General features: G+C 49.1%; 1 protein-coding gene across 1 annotated transcript in view; it reads left to right on the forward strand.

The window, feature by feature from the left end:
* FBXO10 (F-box protein 10) overlaps nucleotides 1-15,474 on the forward strand; it is a 143,391-nt gene that overhangs the window by 36,393 nt on the left and 91,524 nt on the right. The window contains exon 5 of the mRNA XM_083179690.1: nucleotides 12,459-12,608. Within this exon, the coding sequence (XP_083035816.1) occupies nucleotides 12,459-12,608 (150 nt within the window). The remainder of the gene's footprint in view (nucleotides 1-12,458; nucleotides 12,609-15,474) is intronic.

Raw genomic sequence — 15,474 nt, forward strand, 5'->3', positions numbered from 1 at the left:
ACATGATGAAAAAGTCTAACACATTAAAGGTAATTTAGCAAGTGGCAGGGCAAATGCCATCTCTCTCTTTGTGACATTGTTCACATTTATATTGCCTTTACAACATTCTGGTTTAGACCCTGAAGAGATCAGCTCTACATGACACGAGTCAGATATTTGGAAGGACATCGTGTTGTCATTTTGTTACAGGCTTAAATTTACTTGCTCAACTGAAATGTTTGCAGCTTATTTGCACTTGTTTGTAGCTGTGGTGTTCTTGTAAATGCAGTATATTTGGAATGATGTTGTCTTATCTACTGACTGTTTGCAATATATTGTGTTGTGCTTGGAGTCACTGTTAATAATTTTGGGCATACTGCTGTATGTACAGTATTTTATAATGACTACATCTGATACTTATAGAGCCATATTAACTTATGCCTACCATTGAGCGGAGGTACTCCAGTACCAAGTGTGTGAAAATGCCAGTAATTGAATGCATATTTTCTGATGGTGAGTTTATTAGGAGATATCTATCATCAGCAGGCCCAGATCTATTTACCAAATCAATGTAACAAAATGGTAGATGGGAAGGTGTAAATGGTGGTCCCCCCTCCCCCTTCCCCCCCATTGACAGAAGACTGAGTGTTTCAGATAGCAAGTTGGCAATAGGCTTCCAGGACAAGTCTATGTATGGCATATGACACGCCTTATTTCACAATAATTGGTACTTTTAACCACTTCAAAGTCAAACAAGCCCTTAAATGACTATGGCCCTTATTCTGATCTGTGCGGCCGGATCCGAATATGCGGCCAGGACCGTGCGTGCGAAACCTCGCCTTCCATACGGATCGCCAACTCCGTCCGTACGCGGTAAGAAGCTGGCCGAACGGACCGCACGTGTATTTCTCATGGAATACGCCTCCTCCATCTCAAGGAACCTCCCCCATCATTCGATGGTCGCAGAACATCGAATGCAGGACCGAGTGGTCCACCAGCTCCCGCAACCTCAGACCACATATGGACATTTTTCCGTGCAAAAGCAGGGATTTGGGCGGGCAGCTGACATCCTGCGATGTCATATGTCCGCCCCCTACACGTGCGTCACGACTGCATTACCATACGTACGCCCAGCGTTTGCATGGGAACGCCCATGAAACGCGGGGCGTATGCATATGGTAATGAGCCCAAATAGCCCTTCACGCCCCTCTCCACCCCCTGTTCGGAGTGTTCACATTTCATGCGGGATTTGGCCGTACGCCCCGTTCGCACATGCGCAGAGACGCCTCTGCACATGCGCAGACACAAAACATCGGCGGCACGAACGCACGCGGATATTACCGCACCAACCAGAATAAGGGCCTATATTTGGAATTTGCTCATGTAAAGTGGAAAGCACTCTTTGATATTACTTTTGTTAATCTCATGCTTGTGTTTCATTAAATTCAATTGTAACATTAATCCAAGGACTGCATGTTTCCTATGGCTGTCAAATAAGGTAATGCAGTAACATAAATAGTTTGGACTATGGGAAAACATCACTGAGTGTTAATGAAGATAGTCAAGGACCAACTACATCCTGGCCATGGCTTGGTTAACCTGCTGCCATCCGGCAAACGCTACAGGGCTATTCCCACCAGATCCACCAGAAGCCTAAAAAGTTTCTTTCCTCAAGCGCTTCACCTGTTGACACGTGAACTCATGAACACCTCACTGTCTAGTCGCGCCATAAACCTTTGCACATAATCTAACACTGTGTCCCCTCGGAATAACTTTCTATATGACTATACATGTTCCCCCACCTGTTTTATATTGTTTATTGTCAGGGCCGTTTCTAGACAATTTAGCTCCCAGGGCGAAAAAAAAAAAATGCGCCCCCCCCCCCCCCCCCCCCAAATACATAACATGGCATAGAAGAAATTGAGCGCGCCGGAGGCGCGCGGCAAAATAGGGGTGTGGCTTAATTTAAAAGGGGTGTGGCTTAATATAAGGGCGTGGCCTAGCCGGAAAACAATTACCTTACATCACCCTTTTGCGACCTGCGTGACCAGACATTGGTTACCGCAGGAGTTGTCATTGTCCTCCTGCACTTAAGTTGGCGGGCTGAAGGCCACACAGTGACATAAAAAACATAAAGGCCCACACAGTTACCTAGTACACCTCACAGATCAAGGCCAAACAATGACAGGCTACTTAAATCATTATACACTATTTATCCATGATGCCAATTACACATGACGCCGCACACCGTGATGACAATTACACAATACGTCACACACTGTGATGACAATTACACATTATGCCGCACACTGTGATGCCAATTACATATTACGCCGCACACCGTGATAAAAATGACACATTTTTGTTGCACACCGTGATGCCCATTACACCCCACACTGGGATGGCAATTACGCAATACTCCCCACACCGTAATGCCCATTACACATTATGCCCCACGAGCCGCTGCCGCACAACTGATGCCATTTACTAATATGCCCCCACAGTGCCAGATATGCCCCCACAGTGCCACACATATATGCCCCCACAGTGACACACATATGCCCCCACAGTGCCAAATATGCCCCCACAGATATGTCCCCACAGATATGCCCCCACAGTGCCAAATATGCCCCCACGGTGCCACACATATGCCCCCACAGTGCCACACATATGCCCCCACAGTGCCACACATATTCCCCCCACAGCGCCACACATATATGCCCCCACAGCGCCACACATATATGCCCCCACAGAGACAGATATGCCCCAACAGTGCCAAATATGCCCCACAGTGCCACAGATATATGCCCCCACAGTGCCACAGATATATGCCCCCACAGTGCTGGATATGCCCCCCACAGCGCCACACATATTTGCCCCCACAGTGACAGCTATTCCCACACAGCGCCACACATATTTGCCCCCACAGTGCCACACATATATGCCCCCAGTGACAGCTATGCCCCAACAGTGCCAAATATGCCCCACAGTGCCACAGATATATGCCCCCACAGTGCCAAATATGCCCCCACAGTGCCACAGATATATGCCCCCACTTTGCCACAGATATATGCCCCCACATGGCCAAATATGCCCCCACAGTGCCACAGATATATGCCCCCACAGTGCCAAATATGCCCCCCACAGTGCCACAGATATATGCCCCCACAGTGCCAAATATGCCCCCCACAGTGCCACAGATATATGCCCCCACAGTGCCACAGATATATGCCCCCACAGTGCCAAATATGCCCCACAGTGCCACAGATATATGCCCCCACAGATATATGCCCCCACAGTGCCAAATATGCCCCCCACAGTGCCACAGATATATGCCCCCAGAGTGCCACAGATATATGCCCCCAGAGTGCCAAATATGCCCCACAGTGCCAAATATGCCCCACAGTGCCAATATGCCCCACAGTGCCGGAAGCAGCATATACAGTAACTCACTGTGCCTCCCCCTGCTGCCATCGCCTCTGCTGCTGCCTCTTCTTTATCTTCCTTGGGGAGGGGAGGGGAGCGCATCGCATGTCTCTCCTTCCCCTTCACTGAGCTGTCAGCCATCCATACATCGCGGGCTGTCTCCTGATATATGCCCCCACAGTGCCAAATATGCCCCCACAGTGCCACAGATATATGCCCCCACTTTGCCACAGATATATGCCCCCACAGGGCCAAATATGCCCCCACAGTGCCACAGATATATGCCCCCACAGTGCCAAATATGCCCCCCACAGTGCCACAGATATATGCCCCCACAGTGCCAAATATGCCCCCCACAGTGCCACAGATATATGCCCCCACAGTGCCACAGATATATGCCCCCACAGTGCCAAATATGCCCCACAGTGCCACAGATATATGCCCCCACAGATATATGCCCCCACAGTGCCAAATATGCCCCCCACAGTGCCACAGATATATGCCCCCAGAGTGCCACAGATATATGCCCCCAGAGTGCCAAATATGCCCCACAGTGCCAATATGCCCCACAGTGCCGGAAGCAGCATAAACAGTAACTCACTGTGCCTCCCCCTGCTGCCATCGCCTCTGCTGCTGCCTCTTCTTTATCTTCCTTGGGGAGGGGAGCGCATCGCATGTCTCTCCTTCCCCTTCACTGAGCTGTCAGCCATCCATACATCGCGGGCTGTCTCCTGATTGGCTGACAGCCCAGTGACACAGTGAGAGAGGGGAAGGAGAGACGCACGATGCGCTCCCTCCCCTCCCCATGGAAATCAATCAGCGGCGCCGGCGGTGGACGGTGAGTGCTGAGATGGGAGCCGTAAAGGGGGGAGGAACTGGAAGGGAGGCAGCGCTGAGGGGAGCTGCTGCCGGGCGCCCCGGCTGTTTATTAGAGGCGGACAAGCCGTGCGGCGCCCCGGGCTGCTGCACGGCTTGTCCGCCTCTAGAAACGGCCCTGTTTATTGTTTATACTGTATGCTGTTTACTTGTTACCCACCTGGCTTCTGCACAGCAAACCGAAAACAAATTCGTAGTATACACAATAAAGCTGATTCTGATTTCTAGTGGAAAAAAAATATGTCAAGAGAAAGAATGGTCTCTTGAGACACTTACCCTCATGTGCCATACGTGGCTAATAGATGTGTAAGTATGATGTAATATGTATTCATATTGTGCCAAAGGCAAGCAGGTGCCATAGCTCAACAGAAGATACACAAGTCAAGCAACTAATATTCTCACATATACTGTATAAATATGCTGAGTGCATTCTTTGCAAGTGACAAAGTACTTAGACCTTCCAAAAAGGGAAATATATTCATCTGGGCACAGTGCTTTTATAAAACTATTTAATGAGCACTTGTATTGGGGCCTTCACACGTAGCGATTTAGGGGCATTTTCTAAGTGATCTCACTAGACCGCTTAGAAAATTCGGTACTTGTGTATTTTCACGGCGCCCGATATATCAGATACGATATCGGCCGATATATCGGATGCGATATTGGCCGATATATCGATGCAATCCCAACCGATTTTTGACCTGTTCATAACCCCACTATCCACTACGCATGGAGTTAATTTTATATAGTGTGGCGAGCACAGCCAGCCACCGAGCCTGAAGCGTGGCGAGCGTACGTGGATTACTGCGCTCGTCACACTATATAAAATCAGGTCAAAAATCATTTCGGATCACATCGATATATCGGCCGATATCACATCCGATATATCGGGCGCCATGAAAATACACAAGTACCGAGAATTCCCCTTCATCGCTCCTTGTGTAAGCAATAGCGGTGTGCAGCCCCGCACATCCCCATTGCCCCAGCAATTAATATCCAGCATGCTGGATAAAAACTTAATCACTGGGGTTGCATGTATCAGGGACAGTGTTCCCAATGGAGAAGAAAAAAGGGTGGGGCACAGAGTGTCCTGTGAGGGCGCCTATAAATGGGTGACTTTGCTAGAGCAGCGGTTTCGTAAGTAAGGGTGTCAAGCCCAAACACAAAATATGGAAAGAAAAGGAGGTGTGAAACCGCGCTTTTACCTAATAGTAAGCAACAGGTAAAGTTAAAAATACATTTATTAAAATATATCACATGTATGAATAAATAAAAGAACTGGTACTGAATGCTGATTAATAGAATGTGGAGCCGTGATAGTCACCCAATTTTCTCAAAGGTAGGAGTCTCAGTGTCCGTTCCTATGAATGCTTCCTGGTATATCCCAATGGAGTTGGCTGATAGTGGACTTTAGGAGTGTTGTGATTCTCCAGCCTAGGGAGCCCATGTTGGTATAGGGCTCCACCTGGTTTGTAGGTGTAGTGTCCTTGTGAATTACGGCTGCTGGGATGTTTGTTCAGGGAAGCTGGTCCGGTCACAGGGAGATAGCTGGATCTGGGTTCCACTAGTGGGTGTCAGGGCTCCAACACACCGACGCGTTTCGCTCTTAGGGCTTTTTCAAGGTGAGGTCATGCGGTACGCGTCCTCGTAACTTTTCATACCCCCACTTTCTTTTTCGTCCACTAGGGGGCACAGGAGTTCACGCTGGGTATGAGAGGTGAGGTAGCAGAGCGTGCACCAAAGGGTTACAAAAATGTACCCAGTATGCTCCCTGCCTCCCTTCTCCCTTATAACCCGCCCCCTGACCCTGGGTCACCAGTTTTTTCTTTGGTGCCAAGGAGAGAGCAGCACCATTATCGCGGCTGTTAGAACAGCCATGGGTTAGAGCTGCTGCGGCAGGTGCTCTTTTAGTGAATCACCGGCAGCGCAGCTCCATCACTCGGCGGTGGCGACGGCAGCGCTGGCGACTGGGCTGGGGACTTCCGTCGCGGGACCCTCTCTCGGAGGCTCCCGCATGCTGCACTCCGTCCCCGGGCAGGTAAGCGGCGGTTCCCTGCTTGCAGGGAGCCGTGTCTAGCAGCGATTCCCCCCCCCTTCCCCCGTTTGTATGGGAGTCAGCGGGGGGGCAGGCAGTGGGGGTCTGGACTGCTCCACCTTTCCACTAGATCACCAGGGACAATTAGTCAGGCTATGTCCCGGGGGTTGATGCCTGAGGGGGAGGTTAGACAGCCTGGGAACCTACAGCCATACACATTGGAAATGTTGTATATTGGGCCTGGTTAGTACTTGAGTGGGAGACCACATAGGAACACCAGGTGCTGTAGGTTAGTCCCTCCCCCACCCCTGGGGAAGTGCTGAGGCTTGCTCTCTGATTGCCCCAGGTGTCCCAGCTCCTCGTTAAGGTCCTAATCAGCAGCCATTCTGGCACTTGCTGGGTTTAGAGACGGAGGCTGCTGGGATTCTCCCCCACACCCTGCTCCTGGAGCCTGGTGTGTGTGTAGTATTTCTCCTCTCCTGCTGCTGGTTGGATTGTTGAGCTCTGCTGATGTCTTCTTTCCAATATCATTGGAAGCTTGAAGACAGCCTGGGATCTACAGCTAATGCTGTATATTGGGCCTGGTTAGTACTTGAGTGGGTGACCACATAGGAACACCAGGTGCTGTAGGGTGTAATGGTTAGCATTACTGCCTCACAGCACTGAGGTCCTGGGTTCGATTCCCACCATGGCCCTAACTGTGCGGAGTTTGTATATTCTCCCCGTACTTGAGTGGGTTTCCTCCGGGTACTCTGGTTTCCTCCCACAATCCCAAAAAAAATAAAATGTTTGTCCCAGTTCCTCATTAAGGTCCTAATCAGCAGCCATTCTGGCACTTGCTGGGTTTAGAGATGGAGGCTGCTGGGATTCTCCCCCACACCCTGCTTCTGGAGCCTGGTGTTTGTGGTATTTATCCTCTCCTGCGGCTGGTACTCTGATGCTGTCTTCCTTCCAATATCATTGGAAGAGATGAAAGTTTGAAACACTGTCACCATTCATAGTATTGGCTTTGCATATACGGTGTCTCCTTTTCAGCTTGCTGAATTGTTGAGTTTATCTGCCCATACCAAATGGCTTTGCTAAAGCTTTGTGGGTAAGGCTGTAAGTGTGTTTGTGGGTAAGGCTGTAAGTGTGTTGCTTGGGCGTCAGTGTTGTAACTGCTGGTGTTTTTTGTCTTTTATCATGGACAGTATGCCTAAGGCGAAACCTGGCAAGGAGACTCCATCTCCGATGCAGCGTACCTGTAGGGTATGTGTGGACATACTCTCTCGGCAGGAGGAGGATATCTGTTCCAGGTGTTTGGCCCTTGAAGCAGATCTTCTGCCGCCTTCACAGCAGGAACCGGCCTGGGCTTCGACCTTGACTCAGGTATTGACATATTGACCGCTTGTCAACTCCTTACCCCCTGCCCCCTGTGCCCATGCCCCCTGTGGCAGTGGCCAGCACCAGTGTTGGGGCAGCTCCTGCTTATGTAGAGCCCCCTTGGTGGCAATCCTTTGCACAATCTGTGCAGGGGTTGACGGCTACTCGGGCGTGCAGGGATTCCAGGAGGCAGTGTAGGCAGCAGAGTCCTGATGCGGGTTCTCCGCGTTCCGATTCGGATTCCAGCTCAGTGGCGGAATCCGCAGGGGCCGATGACACTTTGTCCTCAGCGGAGGTAGATTCTCTGATGCAGGAGGTTAAGGCAGTCCTCCAGAGGGAGGATGAGGCTCCTGCCCCTAAAAGTAAAGACCTGCTTTTTAAGCGTCTTAAGAAAGTATCGGCCCAGCTCCCGCCTTCGGCCCTCATGGAGGATTTATTGGAGACTGCGTGGTCTCAACCGTTTAGAAGGTTCCAGCTTTCCAAGCGACTTACTACTTTTTAACCTGTTCCTCCCACAGAGAGGGCTAAGTGGGAAAATCCTCCCCTGGCGGATGATCATGTTGCGCGATTAGCTCGCGCTTCAGTACTGCCCATTTCGGATTCTTCATCTTTGAAGGACCCCTCTGAGAATTTCCTCAGGACTGCTTTTTCACAGGCAGGGGCCATTAGGTGTACCACGCTTGCCGCGTCATGGGTGGCCAAGGCAGTGTCTGAGTGGGCGGGCAAGGTGGAGAGAGGTTTGTCCGACGGCACTAGTCCTTCCTCTAGATTTTCCTCATCCACTAAGGGAGCCAAGCCCTGCACCAAGCAGCCCTGGGCTACCAGTCGTCCAGTGGCTAAACAGGTCAGGGAGGTGGTCTCCAGGGGCTATGCCCTGACATTCCGGTTCCCCCCTCCTCAGTGTTATTTTTGCACGGGTCTTCCAAAGGACCCAGCGAAACGACAAGTGCTACAGCTTTCCATCTGCTCTCTTTTGGACTCGAACGTCATTGTTCCAGTTCCTCAGGAGCAGAGTGGTCAGGGGTTCTTCTCCACCCTATTCTTGATTCACAAACTGGATGGTTCTCACCGTCCTATCCTGAATCTGAAGTCGCTCACTATTTTTCTGCGAGTGCCGAAGTTTTGCATGGAGTCCCTGCGTTCGATCATTCTCTCACTGAAGCTAGGGGACTTCATGGCCTCGCTAGATATACTTCACATCCCCATCCGACATGAACATCAGCACTTTGAGGTTCGCCCTTCGGGTCGAACACTTCCAGTTCAGGGCGCTACCTTTTGGTCTATCTACGGCTCCCAGGGTGTTCACCAAGGTGATGGCGGTCAGGGCTGCACACCTGCACCGGCTGGGGGCTCGGATGATTCCATACCTGGACGGCCCACTGATTTTGGAAAGTCCCCAGACCTACTACGGAGTCATTTGCAGGTCGTGATTACACTTCTGATCTCACGGTTGGAGGATAACCGGGAAGAAATCGTTTCTTACTCCTTCCCAAAGGACACTTCACTTGGGAGCTCGGCTGGGCACTCGGTTGTAGAGAGTATATCTTCCAGAGGATAAGATCCACTCCCTTCAGAGGAAGATTCATTCCCTTATAGGTCACAGAAGGGTCTCAGTACACAAGTGTATGGTGGTGTCTTCGACATGGTAGAGTATACACAGTTTCACTCGCGCCCACTTCGGCTTTACACTCTCAGCCAGTGGACAGGAGATCATACTCGTCTAAGGAGTCAATTGATCACACTGCCCCCGAAGGTTCGCCTGTCTCTCACATGGTGGTTAAAGACAGATAACTTGTCTCAGGGCCGCCCGTTTTGGATTCCAACCTGAGTCTTGCTTACCACGGATGCCAGCCTACGGGGCTGGGGAGCGGTTTGCAATTCTCAATCTTTTCAGGGTCGCTGGACGGCTCAGGAGAGTCGCCTTCCGATCAATCTCCTGGAATTGAGAGCAATCCTTCTGGCTCTTCAGAGGTTGGGGTCCCTCATCCGAGGGTGCCCTGTAAAGATCCGGTCCGACAGCACCACGCCCGTGGCCTTTATCAACAGGCAGGGCGGGACACGCAGCAAAGGAGCGATGAAAGAAGTCTCCAAGATATTCAGGTGGGCGGAGAAGCAGATTTCTGCAATCTCTGCAGTCTTCATCCCAGGGGTTCTCAATTTTGAGGCAGACTTTTTAAGTCGGCAAGATAGTGTACGCATTCCCCCTGTTTCAACTCCTACTTCACCTTCTGTGGAAGTTCAGGAAGGAGGGAGGAATGATGATCCTAGTGGCCCCAGATTTGCCCCGTCGAGGTTGGTACGCGAACCTGTTGGTAGCCTCTCCTCTGAGTCTACCTCTGCGTCCAGACCTAATTTCACAGGGGCCATTCCGACACCCGGACTTGAGTCGCCTGGCTTTGACGGGCTGGCTATTGAGGTGTCCCTCTTTAGAGGTTTTCCGGGCACTTCAATCGTCTCCTTTCGAGCCTCTGGAGGAGGTGGATCTGAAATGGATATCCTGGAAGGTGGCTTCTTGTTGGCTATTTCCTCAGCACGAAGGGGGTCTGACATGAGTGCATTATCATGGAAACCGTCTTTTCTGGTATTTCACCCGGACAGGGCGGTTCTTTGTACCAAACTGGATTTTCTTCCAAAGGTGGTGTCTGAGTTTCACCTTAACCAGGAAATAGTGGTGCCTTCTTTTCCAGGTTCTTCTGAAGCTGAAGCTTCTCTTGATGTAGTCCGTGCGTTGCAGATTTATCTTCGCAGGACTAAGTCAACTTGTAAGTCGGGTTCACTGTTTGTGCTTTATGGGGCCAATAAGAGGGGCTGGCCCGCTTCCAAACAGTCCTTGGCGAGATGGCTCAGATCAGTGGTTCGCCAAGCGTATCTTTCCGCACTGATTACTCCCCCGGAGGGGATTACAGCACATTCTACCAGGTCTGTGGGTACATCCTGGGCCGCTAATCGAGGCGCCTCGGCTGAACAGCTCTGTAAGGCGGCTACTTGGTCCTCTTCCCAGACCTTTATCAAGTTTTATGCATTTGATACCTTTGTATCGGCTAATGCACAGTTTGGTAGACATGTGCTTTCCGCAGTCCAGGAGCGTCCCCCACCCGTGAGGGGACAGCTTTAGGACATCCCAGCGTGAACTCCTGTGCCCCCTAGTGGACGAAAAAGAAAATAGGATTTATGGTCTTACCTTGATAAATCCCTTTCTTTGAGTCCATAGGGGGCACAGGACGCCCTCCCAGACGCACCTGGTAGCGGGGCTTCCTATGTAGGAAAGTTCCATGGCTTTAGGGCCTGTATGCTATGTGGGTGTGCGTTTGCTCTTCCTTTTTCTCTGGCTCTGCTCCTACTTTGGGCTTGCTAACGAAACTGGTGACCCAGGGTCAGGGGGCGGGTTATAAGGGATAAGGGAGGCAGGGAGCATGCTGGGTACATGTTTGTAACCCTTTGGTGCACGCTCTGCTACCTCACCTCTCATACCCAGCGTGAACTCCTGTGCCCCCTATGGACTCAAAGAAAGGGATTTATCAAGGTAAGACCATAAATCCTATTATCTACGGCGGAGTGGAGTTGATTTTACATAGTGTGGCGAGCCACCGAGCCCGAAGCGTGGCGAGCGCACGCGTAATACATGTGAAGTTTTCCACGTCCTCTCGCGGGGCCCGCTGCGCTCGCCACGCTTTGGGCTCGGTGGCTCACTGCGCTCGCCACACTATATAAAATCAACTCCACACGACAAGGATAGTGGGGGTATGAAAAGGTCGGAGGACGCGTACAGCGCCCCGCGCCGGCTCGCTGTGCTCGTCATGCTTCGGGTTGGCGTTAATAGTTGCGGCGGCATTAACAATGGGGGTGCATATAACATACTAATCACCCATCAGGGTGATTGTACAATGAAATCATTGTTTTGATCGCATTGCATGCGATCTGGTCGCATGCGATGCGATCAAAAAGATCTCAACACAGCATTGAATAGGCACCCGCTGCTATTTCCCCCATCAAAAATAGCGTCAGGGATTGAATATCCCCCTAATTATATTAAATAAAGTCTATTGGTCAGGTTATGCTGGATAGGTGTAGCATTCTATGCTGTATACAGTGGAATAGCATTATATTATGTGTTTTGGCCAAGGAATGCATTAGGTTTGTACAGTAAGTACTCCCACTTAAAAAAATGGCTAGCTTGAAACTCAGACCATATTGATGATAACATAAGAGTAATATAGTAGATTTTGTAGAAGAAATATGCAGTCATAAGGCAGGATATGTTTATGGTATTGGACCACCCAATGCACATATAAGCCAGAAGTGCATACAGAATATTTTACTGTATTATATAAATTCCAGAATATAATCGTGTTCATTCTAGCACCCGCCATCTTTGAGAACCCATGCAGTTCCTGTTCCCTGCCTGGGTTGTCGCTGTCTGCTGTGGTGTTTCTAGCACAGGTCTGGTTTGCATACCAGTGCTAATATACAGACCACACTGTGCTAGAAGCATTACAGCAGACCGCGACACCCCAGGCAGGGAAGAGGAACTGCATGGGCTGTCAAAGATGGCGGGTGCTAGAATGAACACTATAGAAGTTCTAATAGACAGCTGAAGAGATGCAAATATTATTTAACCTGTCATAATATGAGTAGCAGGCTTGGGTTAATTGCAAAAGCCAGTCTGAATTTTGTGTTTAAGATGCAGTGCTGGCTGGTGGCACCTATCTTCCTGTAGTAACTCTTTGTCTGCATGATTGCACATTTGACAACACTCAGTCAGTGTCATATCTTTCATTAGGTTGTCATGTTAAAGAATGATATTTACCACTGTAAGGCATCAGGGGTTTTCCTACGTCTGGCAGCAGGAGGGCTCATTGCTGACAACAACATCCACTCAAATACAGAAGCAGGAGTGGATATCCGCAAAGGAGCCAATCCTGTGATACTGGTATGTGATCCCGTTTGTCATCTTATTTATTTAAGGTCTGTATTAAATGGAAATGTGTCTATTCCAAATCAAATGTAACCGCATTCGCAGTGTAATCTGCACTCTGCTCCATTCCCTTCCTGACCGATCACTTATGGATTGTGAACGGAAGTATCCTAGAGAATATTATTGATCCATGTGTTAATATGATCTATCTATTCATCAAAGGACTACAAAATAATAATATATTGCATTTATAAAATGCAAAGGAGAAGGAGCACAAAACAGACAAACAAACAGACACAAAATGTAGAAATGTCGTAAATTCTATGTACAGTATAGAATAAAGTTACTTAAGAGTTCAGTTCTCTTGTAAAAGGATTGGGCCAGCCCTACAGAGAATAGCCGATTGCCTGGGAAACCCTAAACACACATGGAGCAGCCTGCTATTTTCACTCTGTGCATTGTCTCCTAGGCCCTTACATAGACTGCAGTGTGATTTGTGGTGTGGGGAGTGGCGCAAGCATTTGTAGGATGCAGTAAATTTATTTTGGTAGTATTCAATAACATTTATTGTGATCTTGTATCCAGGGAACAAGGTACTAGGTCCCATCAGACTCTGCTGGATTCCCAGTTTTGTTAAATCTAATGGTGTGTACACACTGTACTTTTTGCCTTCCGATGTTGACAATATAGTCAACATCGGATCGGAATCGGATGCAGATCGCAAGGGTTTTAACCCTTCAGATCCTAATCCGATGCGCGTTCACGTATAGCAAGGCAGAAAGTCTTGTCTGCCTTGACTATATAGTGCAGATCGGCACTATATAGTCAGGATTGTATGCAAATTGGATGTGCCTTCAGATACTATCCACGATCCGGAGACAAAACTTGGGGGTGATTTTGAGCGCTAGGGGCATCCTGAATTGAAAAAGCCGCCTGAGCGCAGCGAAATGCGTTTTTGTGAGGAGTCAATTGTGGACATTGCAGCCAGACACCCAAAGGGATACAGCAGCGACACATAACCGACCTCTAACCACCGGTCCCCGGCTACGTTTACCAGCGAGGATCTGATCCCCGAGATAGGCACCTTCAGACACTGCGGCGTGTTCTACTACTGCCGGCCGCATACACTGAGGTCAGTGCGGTAACGCAGACACAGCATACTGGGCGCAAGCTCATGACAGTGAGAAGGTAACACCAGGGGATTCAGTCTATTCGCATCCACGAGTATCGGGTCTGCTGGAGTGACAACTACCCAGCATTGAATACCAACAATACTGACGTGTCGACCCCGCGGGTGATAGTGCTGTATTCCACAGTACGGACGCCACCAACTAATATCGGGCATCCAACAGAGAGTGCTAAGCAAGTGGTCTACTTACCTTGGATTACAAATTGTTCAGTATTACATCTCTGGACACTAACATCTTGCACAGCTCTGGACCCTTGTTGGGATTATAATTACTGGCATCCACACTATCCACGATCCGATCTGATCGGATCGTGGATAGTATCTGAAGGCACATCTGACCATGTGTACACACCATTAGCCCTGAACCCAGAGTGTGAGACAATGCCTGTGATGACTACAGTAGCTTAGAGTAATGGAAAGTGGTTTCATATAAGCTGTAGGTTATAATTTCTATTTAACTGTACTTCATTTTAAGTCCCCAGGCCCTCACTGTAAATTAACCATATCCATACAGCAGTGGTTCCCAAACTGCGACTAGACTCCCAGGAGTGCCTCGGAGCACTTGCATGGGTGCCCCAGGTTGGTGCTCCAGAACCAATTCAAATTATTCATGGTCAATGAAATTGGCAAAATCAGTGCTTGTGGCTTGCAATTGTAAAACATGTGGATAATCAGAAGTAAATCCTGTTCCTCACCACATAACTGGACCTAAGGATGACATATAAGCACAACTTATTTAGTTTAATATTTTTACTAAAATTCTCAGCATAAATTTTAGGCCTATGGGGTGCCCTGATAAATATTCTGATACTGTGATTCAAAAAAGTTTGGGAACCACTGCCATACAGAATTGAACATAAGTCCTGATTCAGTGGTGTATAATAATGCTGATGCAGCTGTGCGTATGCGTCTAGCAAGTGTGTGAAAATGTGCAAATGGTTCAGCCACATGGTTCCAGAACAGTTGATTTATCAAACTTCTGAGAAACCAGTGCAGCATGGGTAAAGACTAGATCCCCTTCAGTTTTGATTACAGGATGTGATGTTCAGTGAGGGTGGAAGCTGATAGATGCCCTCACAACGTTTTCTATGTTATCTGTAATTCACAAAGGTGTAGGTTATTTTGTTTATTTTTGCAGCATTGTACTCTCGCGGGCTCGCTGCACTCACACGCTTCGGACATGGTGGCTCGCTTCGCTCACTCGCCACAGATTTATATTCCCCCTACAGGTAAATGTGGACCCAGTGCATGATGGAAAATTTACAAAACTGAAGGGGATCTAGACACTATCGTGCAGCATGGTGGCAAGACCTAAAACGCCAGAGACTTTGCAGCAGTGTATGGGATCACAGTCACCATCTAGGACACACCCCAAAAACGGTCATGAACGGTCATACCTGTGTTTTTTGCCACTACTCCCCATAACTGCAACTATAGGATTCCTGCCTTTCATCACTTTGCAAATAACTGCGATCGCTGTTGTAAGACCTATGCAGCACAGTCAGCTGAAAATCATTCATCTATGAATCAGGCCCATAGTGTACTGTGTTGAACACTATTTACTTCAGGTTGCACAGAATTGGGATCGGCCCGTACACACAGAGATCCCTCAAAGTAAAGGTCAGCCTAAATTAGACTATTATCCACAAAGTGGTGTAGTGGGGGCTGATACTGGGAAAAGCTTATATCTAA

Source organism: Crinia signifera, chromosome 1 (assembly GCF_055691185.1).
Source record: "Crinia signifera chromosome 1, ASM5569118v1, whole genome shotgun sequence".
NCBI lineage: Eukaryota > Metazoa > Chordata > Amphibia > Anura > Myobatrachidae > Crinia > Crinia signifera.